At 41.8% G+C, this 15,667-nt stretch overlaps 2 protein-coding genes across 2 annotated transcripts; one reads left to right on the top strand and one right to left on the bottom strand.

The window, feature by feature from the left end:
• The first annotated feature begins 8 nt into the window (after positions 1-8).
• On the top strand, positions 9-12,094 carry LOC124053671 (PARP1 binding protein). Its single transcript, XM_046379060.1, has 11 exons — positions 9-129; positions 523-677; positions 1,025-1,261; positions 1,375-1,479; positions 1,982-2,152; positions 2,292-2,446; positions 5,340-5,523; positions 5,692-5,873; positions 7,197-7,278; positions 10,675-10,855; positions 11,350-12,094. The coding sequence occupies exons 2-11, from the start codon at positions 528-530 to the stop codon at positions 11,679-11,681; spliced, it is 1,779 nt and encodes a 592-aa protein (XP_046235016.1). The 5' UTR covers positions 9-129; positions 523-527; the 3' UTR covers positions 11,682-12,094.
• Positions 12,095-12,886: 792 nt separating this feature from the next.
• Positions 12,887-15,667, bottom strand: pmch (pro-melanin-concentrating hormone). Its single transcript, XM_046379051.1, has 3 exons — positions 15,393-15,667; positions 13,303-13,438; positions 12,887-13,177 (listed from the first exon to the last, which is right to left on the bottom strand). Exons 1-3 carry the CDS (start codon positions 15,639-15,641, stop codon positions 13,122-13,124), a joined length of 441 nt encoding a protein of 146 aa, XP_046235007.1. The 5' UTR covers positions 15,642-15,667; the 3' UTR covers positions 12,887-13,121.

Below are 15,667 nucleotides of genomic sequence, written 5' to 3'. Positions count from 1 at the left end.
GGACGTCCCCCGTGATTGTTTACTACAAGCTGATTGGTTAAGGGATATTAAACGTCATCGGGAATTTAAAATTTCAAACAGCTGCTTTTTGTCGTGACTGTGCCCACGGAGAGTACTGCTTTATTAGAGGTTTGAACTATTAAATTAACGTTGTCTGTGATTTAATGTAGCTGTAAATATAGTTGGAAGCTGACATAAAGATATTGAAAATAATCTCGGCACCATTCGACTATCGAGGCCGACGACCCTGAAAGGATTCCTTTTAAAGAAAAGGGCTAATTCTTAACGACCTGCAAACAGATTATCATTTACTCTGTTGTCCGATGGCTCTGTTTAGCTCGTTAAAATTAAAATTTGAATGGCTATAATCACCTTTCTGTTGTAAACCTTGGTTTATTAGCATCATGTAAACTCGAAGTCTGAATGAAGTGATTTCACAATTCACCATCTTTGTTCTAAGTCTGGTACGTTACGTTTTCAGTGGTCCTGACACTTGAGTATACTCCTTTACTGCTGTCTTAGGAAAAATGGAGGCTTTAGGAGACCGGCTAAAGGTGATGGTTAAAATCTTCAGGAGAGAGTGCCACAGGGTTTTACACTCTGAGAGGACCACAATTCATGGAGCTGATAACATGCTGATGATGCTGCAGCTTGCCATGGCAGAAGTTAATAAGCAGGTAAACTTTTATTGCACCTCTTCAAACAGCCTCTCTTCAAATGAAAAAGTTGCAATATTTTCGAGAGGATTAAGACTTACAACATTGTTGTATGTTATACGGCAGCTCTAAATTGAGGCTGGATGAGCCCAGTTCACATCAACATCATCATTGCATAGTTTGATCGTTCCATCAGACTGATTATCATCACGTCTGTAACCGATGATATTACCGCAGATTTCCGGTTGAGACCACTCATGGCCCGTTTTAAGCTCTGTTAGAAGGTCTTTCTGCCTTTGAACTGATTGGTTCCAGGCTGTTTGTAATTATGTATGCTGCTTTCACTGTTTTCTCTCTTCCTGTGACAGCACGGAGGAGAGTTCAAAGTCACTCTGAGTGATGTCCTGATGGCCTGGAAACACTTAGTGTTAGACAAACTTCACCTGCCACCCCCTAGCTTTGCACGCTTGGAGAACTATGATCTCATCCTGGAGGCATACGAATCCTTCCTGAAGCGCTCCAACACTGTGGACCTGGTTGATGTCCTCTCCATGTACAAACAGCTGAGAGCAGTGAGCTCAGACCCAGAGGAACCTGTGAGCCCGGTGAGCAAAAGCTGGTTGAAATCAGACTGATGATGTTGATTGTGGATGATCAGATTGGCTGCTGAGTTAGACATCGATCGATTTATCTCTCTCTCTTTTATTCTTTTGCCAAGATTCAGCTGTTTGAGTTCTTATCAGGCAACACTGAGGTCTCAGAGTTGCCAGACTCCTCAGTCCCGTCAACACCATCCAGTAAAAGCAGATCCTGCAGCTCACAGGTAGGCCCAGTCCTGCTTTCATACACTAATAAAAGGTGCAACTTATATCATAAGTGACCATAAGAAACCAGTCTTTCCACCTTGCTGTCCATTACCATATAAATTTGTTTTCTCAGGAAAATGAAATGCTTTTTCTCCTGCTGGCAACAATCCATGCATTTATTTTCTCAGTCCTCAGTGGGCTTAATATCCGACTGGATTCCATCCCGATCTTACTGACAGGAACTCTATATCATATCACTTACATTAAAGATTACAATGTGAATTCAGTTACCAGGCAGATGTTTGAAACACAACACAAGAGGGCTGGACAAGAGCTCCTGTAGCAGAGTTTCTTCTCTCCACTCTTCTCTTGTCACTTGTGAATTTATGAGGTTTTTAGTGGATTTCCTATTAGTATATTTCCTCAAATTATTGCTTTAATTGTTTGATGTTTTTCACCATCATTCCTTAAATGATAATGGTGCACATTAATAATGTTTATTCCTTTTATTATCTACAGGTGAAAATGGCAGTTAGAAGGGTTTTCTGCTCCTATCTGAGCCTGCTTGTGAACTCCAAGGACGACATGGCTTTGACGTTAACCCTTGATGTCCCAAGTCGCGCCCTTGGACGACAGGCATTCACCGACATAAAGCATGCTGCACATAACAGCAACACATCTCTTTTCTTGGTAAGAAAAGGCCATACTTAGCATGTTGTCAGGCTTCGGTGATGAAGTATTCACGCTTTGCATCACGAGAAAACAAAAACTCTGAAATGAGAGCGATCCTCTCTTGTGAAACATCTGGGTCTCTCTCATGCTTTTGCAGGCTGTCACATCTTTCGTGAGGGCCATCCAGCTCGGAGGCAAGGGCTACGCTCCAGCTGAGTCGGACCCACTGAGGAAACATGTCAAAGGCCTGTCTGACTTTGTCCAGTTTCTAGACAACCTGGAAGAAATACTGGGGGAGATTCCTGACCCAAGGTACACAATGCACTCGCTCCCTGTCTTACAAGTTTAGACTGCCTCCCAACATTTACAGCCCGATTCTGTTACAAGAAGAGAGGCATTAACTCAAAAGCAACAGTAAAAGTGTCACAGAGTTACAAATCAAAGGAAGGAGAAGTGAATAATTTAAAACTCAGGGGAAGACATACTACTTGTATCGTGCACTATATATTTTCATGTAGATTTCAAGCCTTTATACATTACAGGAAGAGTTTGATATTTTTGCAGAACTTGCTCATTCACTTTTAAGCATTTCTGTTCAGGTGAAAAGTGTAATACAGTACTGAAGCCACCGCAGGAGATGATTAGCTTAAGAAGCAGCAGCTCGCCTCGTAGCCTACCACTGGTCTGAAGTTGTTCCTTCCTCCTGCAAAACTGTAGCTTTTAGTCATTACTCATTCTTGTGTTATAAGAGGGTGTCCCAAGATGCATTCATGTGACCCTAATTGACACTGAGGGCTTTTAAGTACATCCCACACACGATTTAAGTGATTGCTGGTGGAGGTACAGTAGGAGAGATGTTATGAGAGAGCCTGATGGAATAATGTTGGACAGGCTCAAACCTTCTTGTTTGTGGCTCTGATTATACTTTAGCAGACTTTGTTGTAATTGCATCTGAAGTGCAGAGCAGATTAGACAGTGACTTTGGATTGCCACGGGGCATGGAGAATTCTAGGAACTCATCAGGACCAGTTCGTTCTAGTCGTTGCAATCTTCTTGTCTGTGGTCCAGTCAGAGATGCTTGCATCTTCTAACCAAAGTCAAAGTATTGTGGTTTATCATCGTATTTGGTGGTTTTGTCTTCTCTAAATATTTTCAAACATATGATAAAAAAAAATCAGTTAACAATCTATAACAAGAAACACTGAAAGAAACAGTTAAATATTCTGGGAAATGTGCTTACTGGTTTTCTGGTTGAGTTGGATGAAAACACTGATGCCATTTGAAAGATTTCAAAAGTCGGGATTCGTCCAGCTTTCCAAATTCAAATTGAAATAAAGTCATGAAATCTGGTTACAGTAGTTTTTCTTTTTTTTCCACCACTTGCCAGTTATAAATCACTTATTTGTAGTAGCTAATCCTACATATGCTAGTACAAGCAACTTTCCATTTAGGATAATGCATCATTACAAAATGCTCTATTTACTTTATTGTAGTCTAATCCTCATATAAACATATTCTAATCCCACAGAAATCTTACTGAGCAGATTGTGGGAATTCAGAGATTCCAAGAAAAGTCAGCACGCTTCGGTATCTGGCAGTGGCTGAGGTCAAACACGGTGAAACTCGTGATTTATGACTTAGTGGGATTTTCTTTGAATTGCTTCACTTCTTCCTGCAATTTCAAGTTAAATTCTGTTTCCTCTCCAATGTGGCCAATTTTCATGAATTGAATTAAATTCTGAAAACTGAACTGAGCTCAGCTCTGTGTTGGGTATTGAGGGGGGGCTTGCTGCTGCTGCTGCTGCTGCTGCTGCTACTGGTAGGAATATTTCCAGCCGTGTGTATCGGCCTGTCCACTGAAATCACACCTGTGATCATTAAAATCCACCTGTCCCATTGCAGTTCCTTATTATTTCCTTATTTCCTTCAAATACCTGTAATGAGCCCACATCTAAGCTTCTGGTGATAACATTTGGATTGCTAAAGCATGTTTGTCGTTGCTACATCAAAGTCCGTCCGTCTGTTAAATAACTTGTTCCTTGTTTGGAGCTCTTACTTTGATGAACTATCATCAAACCTCCAACTCTGCAGATCATTCTCCATACCGTTACAGATTATTTTGGATGTCAAAGCATTTGGCACCACAACAGAAGTGGTTATCAGAAATGATTTAGTCGCTCAATCTTGTGAGGGTGGAGCTTTGAGGTGAAGGCGCCCTTTGTAGCAGTCCCAGTAGCGACGCTAGCTTCACTCAGCCGAGTCATAACAACACATTGCGATGTTTGTGTAGTAGTGGAGTCGGCTTGCGCTGCTCTTCTGAGGGTTCTCAGTTCGTGCAGGCTGATGAGAGCGCTCTGAGTCTGATGAGACACAGATGAACTCAGGCCAACGTGTGTCTTTCAACAGGCAGTGCCTTTACGCTCTCAGTGGAGTACTGTATTTCCTCATACAAACACCTTCTGTGGAGAGTTCAGGGCCCCTTGTTCACTGAACATCTGTTTTCCCAAATGATTCTGTTACTGAACCCTGCTCGCTCACATCAGAGCCGGGTCAGCGTTGGACCACCGCCTCTCCACCTTGCTGCGATCTTTTCTCGCATGCTTTAGTGCACTTGACTGTTAGGAACCTACAGGAGTGATATGTTGCTATGATTTTTGGACACGCTGCGCAGACAGTGTATGAGCATGGGAGAAAATCCCCCGTAACTATTAAGAGAAAAATCCTGGAATTTCTCTGCTGACAGTCAATCGATGAGAGCAGTGACAGTGCCCAGGGTGACTTTAGCAGGGATTTGGAGCGTATTTTCTGCTTCATAACTGTTAACATTGGCAAAGCTGAGTTACAGTGAAATAAAGCTCAACTGGATGTTAACACCGAAACAATTACTCTGAGCCCTTAAAGTCAGTGTCCAATTAATTGAAAGTGAAGCTGCAGTATATCTTTTGAAGACATTCAGACGAAGGCCCTGGCTTTTCTGGGTTTTTCAGTTTTAGGAGAGAGTTATTCATGTTGGCAAATATTGGCTGAACTCTTGAACACTATTAATTCCATCCAGATGAAAAACTGTGTGTGTGTGTGTGTGTGTGTCCTGCAGAAGAAAAGAGTGTTACTTTCCAAACCAAATTCAGCTCCCCCCCTCTAACTTCAGCATAGCACAGCTCTCTCAGCAGATGACATTGTGACTGTCACTGTGTTTAATTGCCAGTGCATGTGGAGCCAGGCTGGTGGCCGCCATCAGGACAGTGCTGGTGAAGGGACGCAGCAGCGGAGATGCGGTGTACGCTGCAGCTGAGGAGACGACGAAGGAGCTGAAGGAGAGAATCTGCCAGCTACATCAGATCCAGAAACAGACTGCTAATGGAAGCGGGACGGGGATAAGTCCTGCCAGGGTAATGTATAACCTCTTCTCTCAAGCCAGCCAGCCAGCGACAGTTTTGGCTTTTGTGTCTCTCAGTGAAATCCATACATTCACACGAAACCCAATTCATCTTCTTTAACTGTCAGCTGCATGAGCCGACATTGCACTGGTTTGTTTTTGTGTTGCTGTTCCTCTTCAGCCAAAGGTGTACGCAATCAATCATGCCACTGCGTACGGAGGTCGGGACACTGTGAATGTGCTGATGGCTCTCCTGGACGAAGAAGCGCTGACTCCTCTGTCTGAGAACAAGGCAGACTTGCTGTCTGAAGACCAGCCCGTCCTCAGTGGAGCTGAGGGGACCTGCATCCTCACACTGTTCAGGTTGGTGGTGATGCAGTACAAACAAGGATTTGACTGAGATGCACTTTGTGAAATCATATGTTCTAAGGGTTATGATTTATGCAGATTTAGGTTTTGGTTCACACTGAAATTTTCAACACCTGTTGGTCGATCCGCCATGAAATTCTGTTTGTTCACTCATGATCCCCAGATGATGTTTCCTCCTGACTTTGGTGATGTCCTCTAGCACGCAGGGTTGAGTGAAATGTCTCAACGGCTATCCATCCAATAGTCGATTGCTTTGAAATTTGGTACCCCTCAGGATTAACTGTAATCGCTTTGTTCATCTCCTGACTTCTCCTCGAGCGGTTGAATTTGTCCAACATTTTGGTTCATGATTACTGCACAACTAATGACATTCTCATCAACCTCAGCTGTGCTTTGTGTTTAGTGTCAAGTAGCCAAAATGATTAGTAACTTAATCAATCAATGGAGAATTAGTTAACATTTTGATTTATCAATTGTTTCGGTGATTCACAGGCTTTGGATTGTTGCTCTGACAAGTCGCTTTAAACATTTCACTTTCACTTCACTGTGGCCTTGTACAGGCTAAAATATGCATTGAGATTAACCAGCAATGAATGATTTGTTCGTTGCAGCCAAATGGTCGTAATTGAAAGCCTTGAACAGAAGGTCAAAATCTCTAATGACAGATTTTTGACAATTACCAAGTGTGATCCCCCTGAATTGTTTTTATTGTTCTGTTCACATCTTATGTAGCACCAGAATACTGTCTGTAAACACTTGATTCTTACCTTGAAAAGCTTTGTTACATCCTTCAGAAGACAAGTAAACACTAGTAAATTAAAGGTTAATATTTTACTATTTTAAAATAAAAAAAAAAAAAAAAACAATCTCACATAGCTTTGAATTAGATTTGAACATTTTCACCACCACAGGATTGGGAAAGCCCCTGAAACAGCAATAAGACCAACATGAGACTCTACAACTCTCTACTGAAACCATATGGAGGAAAATCCTCCCACACCACACTGGAACAATTTCTCCAGTCAAACATCTGAAATAAAAATAATAGTATGAAAAAAAAAACAGCCACTGGCTGTGGGTACATTATGTCTGAGGTGGATGACATTGACTGGCTGAGTTCCAGTTTGTTGCAAAAGCCCAGTATCGGCTCAGTCTGACCCTAGTGAAAAGCTTTTACGTGTTGTGCGAAGCTGCAGTGAACAGAGTGTTTTTAAAAAGTGCTGGGTAGATTTCTTGGTTAGTGTGACCATGTAACCTTCTAGCTTTTCTAATTTATAAACCTCTTGCCTTTGCCTCTCATTGTGGCTCACCCTTCAGATCCCCTGAAGTGTCTACTGGATGTTCTCCAGAACCTCTAAGAAGCCGAGTCCAGAGCCGGCTAGACCTGCTCAAACCCAAGGTAACGTGGGCCCCTTCATCCAAGAGCCCCAAATCCAAACCATCAGTTACTTCAAATTGAATCAGATGTACAAACATTGAAAATAATGTCTTTACATCCTGTAATTTCTCCCTGGTATTATATTATTTATTTTCTTAGCTGAAGCACACATCTTAACTGACTTCCACCGTTCCCGTTTGCACAGCTGTGTTTTAGCTCTTAGTGTTGGTTTTAGGGTGCTGCTTAAATCCATGGCATAAAACGACTTATTGGTAGGGGATTCAAACCATTAACCTACCCTGATGATAAGTTATCCTGTTGTCAAGGCTCAGCTCCATTTGCTTACTGTGCACAATACAACACACTGTGTATCCGATATTGATATCTCTTCCTTCCTTCCTTCCTTCCTTCTTGGCTGGCGAGCTCAGCTGTCTCTTTACCTTGATGTTTGTCTGAGGTCAGAATCACATTATGGTTACGCAGCCTTTGTTACAGGCAATTTTTCAGGATAAAGACTTAACTGCTTGTGTGATTTTTACAAAGAAGCTTATTTCATCACACTCTTGATTTAGCAGTGGCAGAATGTAACTGAGTACATTTACTGAAGTACCTAAGTGCCATTTTAAGGTTCTTGCATTTGGTTCTCGTCACGTCGACTCCATCACGCTGCCTGACTCAATGGCCCTACAAGTAAATATGTAATTCATACAATCTGATACAAAATATTTCTTGTGACCAACATACAAACTAAGTGAGGCGATAAGTAGCAAGAATGGGCTGGGCTGGCTGGGCTGTGATTACATAGTTAGTCCACCAGAGAGTGCTGACAGTGCTGCATTGTGGGTAATGTAGGAGCCATGTGTTGATAAGGAGGAAGAATGTGTGATATAAAAAGATGATATCTGTAGTGCTGCCTCTCATTGATTTTAATAGTTTAGGGATTTATTTTCACTTCGCTATCAGCTCAGCTTCCAGCTACAATATTACACTGCTTACATGCTAATGCATCAGTTATAATAATCTAATAAAATCTAATAAAAAAAAAAACACTGACATGACCAGCTTTAGATGTGAAGGCAGGACTGATCTATTGACATGAAGTAGCTCCACACTGTGCACTCGTTTTGAACATGTATGCTAAACACATTTTGTGAAATGGCTCCTTTACTTGATTGCGCTAGCAGATGTCATTTTAGCTCCCCACAATCTGGCTGCCTTCCTGTTTGAGTACGCTGTAATGGTCCCTGGGCAGCTCACCGCTTCCTGAACTCGGTGAGCGGAAGCTTTCTGCATCAATTTCACTTTGAAGATGCCATATCAGTCGCGTAATTTGACTAGCAAGGGAAACTTGAAAGGTTATTGTTTCCTGTTGTCTGCTGAATGACTTTATCCCAGACTTCTCCAGCGGTTTCATCATGCACTGACGTCAACTGGCACGCACAGAGATGGACAGATTTAGTTTCTGCTTTTGGGATGAATCCAAATCTCTTTCTCAGTGCCACAGATGATCCAAACATGGAAAAAAAAACTTGAGTAAAACCCTTAAAGCCAATTTATTGTTGCTCCTCTGTGACATCAGTAATGATATTTGTCAAAACATACATTTGATTGCATTGCAATACTTGAGTATATGCATTTTGGTACAGTATAATTGTATCAGTGTCTGATGCTAACGACGTAGCACATGTTACTCATTCTCACTTTTATCACCTGCGCGTGAGAACACATGTCAAAACATAAAGCTGCAGAGATTGCTTGCACCTGCTTTTGGAAGCACTGTCGGGGAATGTCTCGGTCAGGTGTCTCCAGCATCGTGTCAGGCGGTGTGCAGAGGTTATTTCAGGACAGCCATCTACAGAGGAATGAGGGCAGTCTGACCACAAGGTGCCACGTTGGGTTCCCACCTGTTGTAATTGGATTAGATGTTCTCCGTCAGTCATGGTTTGGCCGTGTTCACTCTTCCATCCCCTCCCATTGTTTCTGGGGCGTTTCAGATATGTTTTATTAGCATGCAACCAGGGCAGCATACATTTTTAGCTCCCATTATTGAAGTGTGCTTCATTCTTAAGGGTTGCTGTTGTTTTAGGTGCTCTTTTAAGAAGTTCTTTTGAAATGCACAAAGGCTTTGATCCCTTTGTGCTTCACGGACCCACCCAGCTTTGCTCGCTGTATTTTTTTCCTCAGATTTCTCCTCCCTGCCGTGGCCCACTGGCCTAAAGGGTGAAATCCTTGGATTGTGATAATCCCAAGCAGACGTAGATCAAACAGTGGATGAAAAGCCGTGGATCTGTGTGCCCTGGGGCCAGGATTGTAGTCTTCAGTATCATTCACTTTGTTATAACTAACTTGGTTGTCTGAAAAGCCTTTCTAATGAGGTGCTGCTCTCAGACATGAAATTGATAGACTGAAGAAAAGTGTATCTCCTGTTTTTAAAGTGATGTAAATTTTCTATGGTTGATTGAATAACCTTTATCGGTGGCTAAGGCAATTGTCAGGAGACCTGTGATTGTTGTAGAAGTCACGTAGTCAGAACATACAGCAGAAGAGATTGCGTAAAAACACAGTCAATAATTGCTTGCTCTTTCTCACTTGAATTTTCTCTTTTGGAACACAAAGCTGAAAACCAGAAAATATGTTTTGAAAGCCAAGAATGTTGGCCACCAGCCCTTAGTCACCGATACTGATCGACAGCCATGCCACCCTTAACATTTTTGGCTTTTAGTGAAATGTCTTGGCATCTTTCGGATGGACTGGCGTGAACCTCAGTACACATGCTCATGGTTCCTAGTGGATGAATGCCAACAAATTTCTCCAGTTGAATATCTTAGCGTCTACTAGATGGGACAAGATCCTATGTTGACACTCACAGCTACCACACAATGTAATACGAGGACTTCCTTCGACTTTTTCTTTGGCGCCACCACCAGGTTCCCATTTATGATTTATTTTTGTGAAATATCTTGACAACTCTGGTATGGACTGTCATGACATCTGGTTCACACTTTGATGGTCCCCCTTTCACAGTTATAATCACATTGGTGATCCCTTCACTTTTCATTTAGCACTAGCTTAGCATGTTGCCATGCATACATGTTGATTAACATTAAGCTCAAGGCAGTGCTGTTACTAAAAAAACAAAAAAACAGCAAACAGTAAAAAGAACGGCTTGCACGGCTGCAGAGGTTTGGCGCTCCCCTCACTGTTGCTGAGCGGTTGAAAATTTGCAGGAGTGGAAAAGGACTTGTTCAAATTTGAGTGAGGTTTTCTTTTTGTTGTTGTTTTGTTTTTTGATTCCTTAGTTCCAACACAAAGCCGGAGGGTATGATTTGAAAGCCAGAAACTGTTGATAGGGATCATCCACCATCACTATATCCTATCCTAAAGTTTTTTTTTCTTTTTTTCCCCCCTCTTTTCCAGGCCAAAGACAGAGTCATTCGATCCCAGTTTGCGTGCACGTACAAAGATGAAGAGCTGCCACTCAACCGTGTGCTGGAGTTCCCCAGCACCAGCCAGGTCCCTACCTGTGTGCACCCAGGACCCAAAAACATCCCAGCTGTGAATGAGGAGTGCAGCTTGGATGTGGAGGAGACAAGCACAGGTACTGATTCAACCTTAATTTCATCAAATCCCACCGGTACTTTTAATGTGCCTCACTGCATGCAGAGAAAAGCTCAAAACACAAGTGGTGCAGCATGCCCTTTCTGCTGGGACAGATTTCTGTTTCCTATGACGCAACGCAGCTGGACTGAGGCCCAGGCACGCCTTCTCTTGAACCTTTCCCAGTCCTAGCCCTGGGACTGGTTCTTACCATCAGCCATTAAATGAATCCCCATTCTATAAACCCTGTTCCACAACTGTAGTAAAAACCAGAAAGCATACACACACTCAGACCTTTCGCTCATTTCCCCTTCTGTCTTTTGTTTTGTGGGAATTCAGGCGCGGCTCCATCAGGTTACATGACAAATGTTAAATTTCTGCTTCACAGAATAAACACACTGCCTGTTTCAACTAGCAGCTGACGTCAGCAATTTCGTCATAACATTTTCCTTTTTTTTCTGCAGACTTGTCACACTTCTTTTTGCTTTGTTTCAGTCTTTCCAGCCAAGCCTACCTCTGAATGTCCAAATAAGGTGCAGAGCGGTGTGCAGCAGGGGGCTGCTATTGGGCAAAGAAGTGGAAATGCCCAAAATGGAGGCACAGGCCGTGGCAGTACCAAGAAATCTGGCATTCAAATGCAGAACAAGAGCAACAAGAGGAAGCAGGTAGATTCTGACCAACATGGAGGATCAGAGAATGAGCCTCCACAGAAGAAACAACCCACTCGTGTCTCAGTCAAAATGCCTGGCAAAGCTGTCAGCAAGACCTCGAGTAAGAAGAAGCTGATAGCTGGGCAGGGAAAGCTAACCAGCTTCTTCAGGGTTTAATGGGTGTTTGCACTGTTTTCGTGGTGGCACAGTGGATCGACTTTCTGTCAAATGATGTTCAAACAATGCAGCTGTTGTCCAGCTGTTTTCTCTCACTGACAAATCTTGCACACAAGTGAATGTTCCAATTAAGTCTGCAGCTAATGATTATTTTCAGCCTCAGTTAATCTGTTGACTTAATGAATTTATTGAAGCTTGTTCAATATTTTGAGAGGATAAGTTCTTCTAAAAGCTAATTTAAGTGACTTTTTATGCATTTATCAAGTGGTTGGCTGCAACATGAAACGATCGTTTTGGTAGCAGATCATTCTTCAGTCTGAATTTATTCAAACAAATGTAAAATTCCACAATGAAATCAACTGTAAATATGAGACGGATTTCTTCTTTTTAATAAACTTTTATTTTGTTTTATATTTTTCTGTGTTGTCATTTCTACAAGGAAATGCTTTTATTGTGACACATCAGGAAGAAATTTTTTACAGCACATCCAAGGGAGGGCATCAACACGGGGGAAACATTTAAACATCTCTGATGACAAAAAGAGTTGGGACGCTGTCTAAAGTGAAAATAAAATGAGGTGATTAGCTAATTCTTTATAATATTTTTTTTCAGTACAAAGAAAATATATTTAATGTTTTTGCCTCATTAGCTTTGTTGAATACTTTGTAAAACATTTGTTTGTAAACAAAGTTCGTAGCTACATCTACAAGTTAAGATTCTACCATGCAAAGTGAGAGCCATTTATCTACAACATCCACCACTGTGGACTCGAGCTCATCTGAGATGCACTGACGCAAACTGGAAAAGTGTGCTGTGGTCTGATGAGACCACATTTCAGATCGTTTTTGAAAACAAAAAAGGACCATCCAGACTGTTTCCAGCACAAAGTTCAAAAACCAGTATTTGTGATGGTATGAGGGTGTGTTAGCACTCCTGGATAGCTTATAGATCTGACAAGGTACATACTGGTTTTAGAGCAACATACGCTGACATCCAGATGATGTATGTTCTTTGTTTATTCTTTCCTTTTTTTTAAGGACGTCCCTGTTTATTCCAGCAAGGCAACGCCAAACCACAATCTGAATGTGTTACAAGAGTAAAAGAGAGCTGGTAGAGTGGCCTGCATGGTGTCCAGACCCACTAAAAATGGGTTGAACAACTCATCTTCTGAGCAACTGAAGTCATACATCAGCAAGAATGGGGGAAAAATATGACATTTTCAAAACTTCAACCACTGATGTCCTCAGTTCCCAAACACTTGATTGAGTGCTCTTAGGAGAAAAAGTTGCTGGCCTCAAATTCAGAATGAGTGTATACTCACAAAAAACATTAAAGTTTACCAGTTTGCACATTAAATAGCTTGTCTTTGCACTGCATTCTGTTTAATATAGGTTTTCTATTTTTATTTACATTTCACACAGCATCCCAGCTTTTTTGGGATCAGGGTTCTACTTCCCAGCAGGGTCGGTACACTCTTCCTATCATACACCGCAGCACTGGAGGGAGAAGAAAAGAATATCAAGAACATCAGTAAATCAAGAAATCTGAACTGGTCCTTTATGATATCAGAATCAAACGTGATACTTAATGTTTATACAGGAACACTGGTGCAGACACTTACTATCAAGGTCCATGTTTCTGCGAACAATTTGTAAACTGTGATCGGTGGGAATGTGGCTCAAGCTTTGGTCTGAGAGCAGGGAAAGTCTCCGGGTGAAGGCCGGGTTCAGCCCACGAATACCTTTCAGCCTCATGTCCTGAAACACAGTATTGATCGGTGATTACATGGGACACTACAAGACCACACACATCTCTTTACTGAAGTCTGGGTGGTTAAGTTGCAGAGAATTTGCTTTTAAAGATGATCTCTTTCACTTGAAGCACAGGTGTTGAATCCGTCTTCACCAGCTGATCCAAGCCACAGGAACCTCAAATGGAAGAAACGTGTTTCTCCGTTATTACTACATCACAGTGGGCCATTTTCTTCCACTGCCCCGCTTCACCCGATGGCTTTGTTCCCTCTATCAGGGCTGCCTGTTCCCCATTACCGCAGAGATAACCACCATGTTCATGACACACAGGAGACGCAGCCGCCAGATAAACTCTTGCACCTCGCAGCCAAGCATTTGAGGCAGCACAGATATATCATCATTTTTCCCACCATGGCTCCAATAAATCTTTATAGGCTTGCGATCATTTGACCTTTTCAGCTAATAGTATTTCCTGGTTTTCCAGCAATGCCGTAAAAGATTTTCATAGAAGTGTATGAAATATTGACTTAACAGTAGACACGAGGACGGTGACCCATTGAAAGACCCATTGAAATGTTCAGACACAGGAGGGAGATAATGTGTTGTTGTTGTTGAACTACAGTTAGGTGCAGTTGTTCATAGAAAGAAATCTCCCACAGTGGATAAGTTATGATGCATGTCTGTCACTGGCAGAGTTCAGTGACTGCAAACAGAGACTATGGCCAAATACATCTGAGATAAATTAACTGAGAATAATCCAAATGGCTGGATTATTCTGGATTGGATTAATTTCCCTGCTGGGTTTGGTTCACCCAAACAAAGGTGCTCACAGTAATGTAAAATGCCATACGTGTCCTCTGTGCAATACACGAAGCCTACTCAAAGCAGTTTTCAGATGAACTATTTCAAAAGTAGAAGAAAACTAGTTCAACTTTAAACTTTTCACAGTTTGTGTACCTTTATACTGTGTTCCTGGCACATTGTTTCTTTTTTTTGTTTTTTTCTTTGTTTTTGAATTTTGTTTTTTTTCTCTTCTTTTCTTCAGAAATAACTCAACACCCTCAAACCTGATATAAGCTGGCCAGCACTTCAATCAGATTATTGCCTCGCTGACGTTTCTGACATTTTCACAAGCCAAAAATTTTGATTCATTATGTGCTCACTTTAATGACTTTTGGCTTTAATGAAGTTTTCTCACTGTTTATTTTTTGTGACATTAATATGTTGTGATGTTCAGAGAGCTCCTTCTTTTGACGGTTAGGTTATTGTTGTCGTCCTGCTGGCTGCACTGCTGCACTATAGGATGCTATAGTTTCTCTCTGACTGGATGTATTGCTGCAAGTTGGCACATTGGGGAAAGGTTTCTGCCTGAATAAATAACAAAGCTGGAGTGCTGTCGAAGCTCGTGACTTTTTGATTTTTGCTCTGGAGGATTCTGCACCCTTCTACACATATCAGGGTTGGGCTCCTTGATTTAAAGTATTGAAAAACTAGATTCAAAAATTAAGCAGCAGCATGTCTTTCCAGAAACAATCTCCTCATTATGTATAATCCAGAGACCTCACTGTCAGCTATTTTTATTGGATCTACTTTACATCTAAAACATAGTCCCAATGAAAACTGTTCAAGGTGAAATCTGTGGATTAGCACGTTGCTTCTGGACAGATGTGCTGGTAAATGTCATTTGTCTATGTTGTGACCACAACTAGTGAAATTTAATTTACTAACATTCTATTAGGGTTGAAGCTGAAATCTGACAAATGGTTATCTCCATCTATAAAAGCTCTCCTTCGCCTATCTACATACCCAGAGCAAACTAGAGGGTTGTGAGGAAATATGTTTTTTTGCTCGCTAGGATAAATCTTACCCCTTTTCTACAAGAAAGCGTTGAATTAGAAAACAATTGCCAAATGACATTCACAACCCATTCAGTTTTTAACAATTGTGAAGCGACACTTACTGAGACGATGACCATTTTAGGGCTTCCGTCTTCATCCCTCACGTTGGTGTCCAGTAGATGGCTTCGTCTGTACACAGGGGGAACCACAGCGGGCTCAGTCATAGGCTCGTCCCCCAGTATCAAACCCAGGCCGTCTTGCTCCGTTACGACATCTTCTACTTTAGTTGCAGGCATGGCTACGGTGCCTAAGTGGCTGTTCAACTCTGAGAACAGCACTAGAGTGTACAGGACAGAGTGGACAGAGGCCATGTTATCTACAATATTTGGTTCGGCAG

The sequence above is a fragment of the Scatophagus argus genome, chromosome 22, assembly GCF_020382885.2.
Source record: "Scatophagus argus isolate fScaArg1 chromosome 22, fScaArg1.pri, whole genome shotgun sequence".
Classification (NCBI taxonomy): Eukaryota; Metazoa; Chordata; class Actinopteri; family Scatophagidae; genus Scatophagus; species Scatophagus argus.
This window is presented reverse-complemented; position numbering and strand designations above follow the sequence as displayed.

What these genes read in the sequence shown, in the direction of transcription:
- pmch (XM_046379051.1), bottom strand. Translation starts at nt 15,641, where the DNA reads ATGGCCTCTGTCCACTCTGTCCTGTACACTCTAGTGCTGTTCTCAGAG. An exon ending in CTAAAATGGTCATCGTCTCA is followed by an intron (nt 13,439 to 15,392) that starts GTAAGTGTCGCT and finishes ACTGTGTTTCAG; the next exon opens with GACATGAGGCTGAAAGGTAT. An exon ending in CAGAAACATGGACCTTGATA is followed by an intron (nt 13,178 to 13,302) that starts GTAAGTGTCTGC and finishes TTCTCCCTCCAG; the next exon opens with TGCTGCGGTGTATGATAGGA.
- LOC124053671 (XM_046379060.1), top strand. Translation starts at nt 528, where the DNA reads ATGGAGGCTTTAGGAGACCGGCTAAAGGTGATGGTTAAAATCTTCAGG. An exon ending in TGGCAGAAGTTAATAAGCAG is followed by an intron (nt 678 to 1,024) that starts GTAAACTTTTAT and finishes TTCCTGTGACAG; the next exon opens with CACGGAGGAGAGTTCAAAGT. An exon ending in GGGGAGATTCCTGACCCAAG is followed by an intron (nt 2,447 to 5,339) that starts GTACACAATGCA and finishes TTTAATTGCCAG; the next exon opens with TGCATGTGGAGCCAGGCTGG.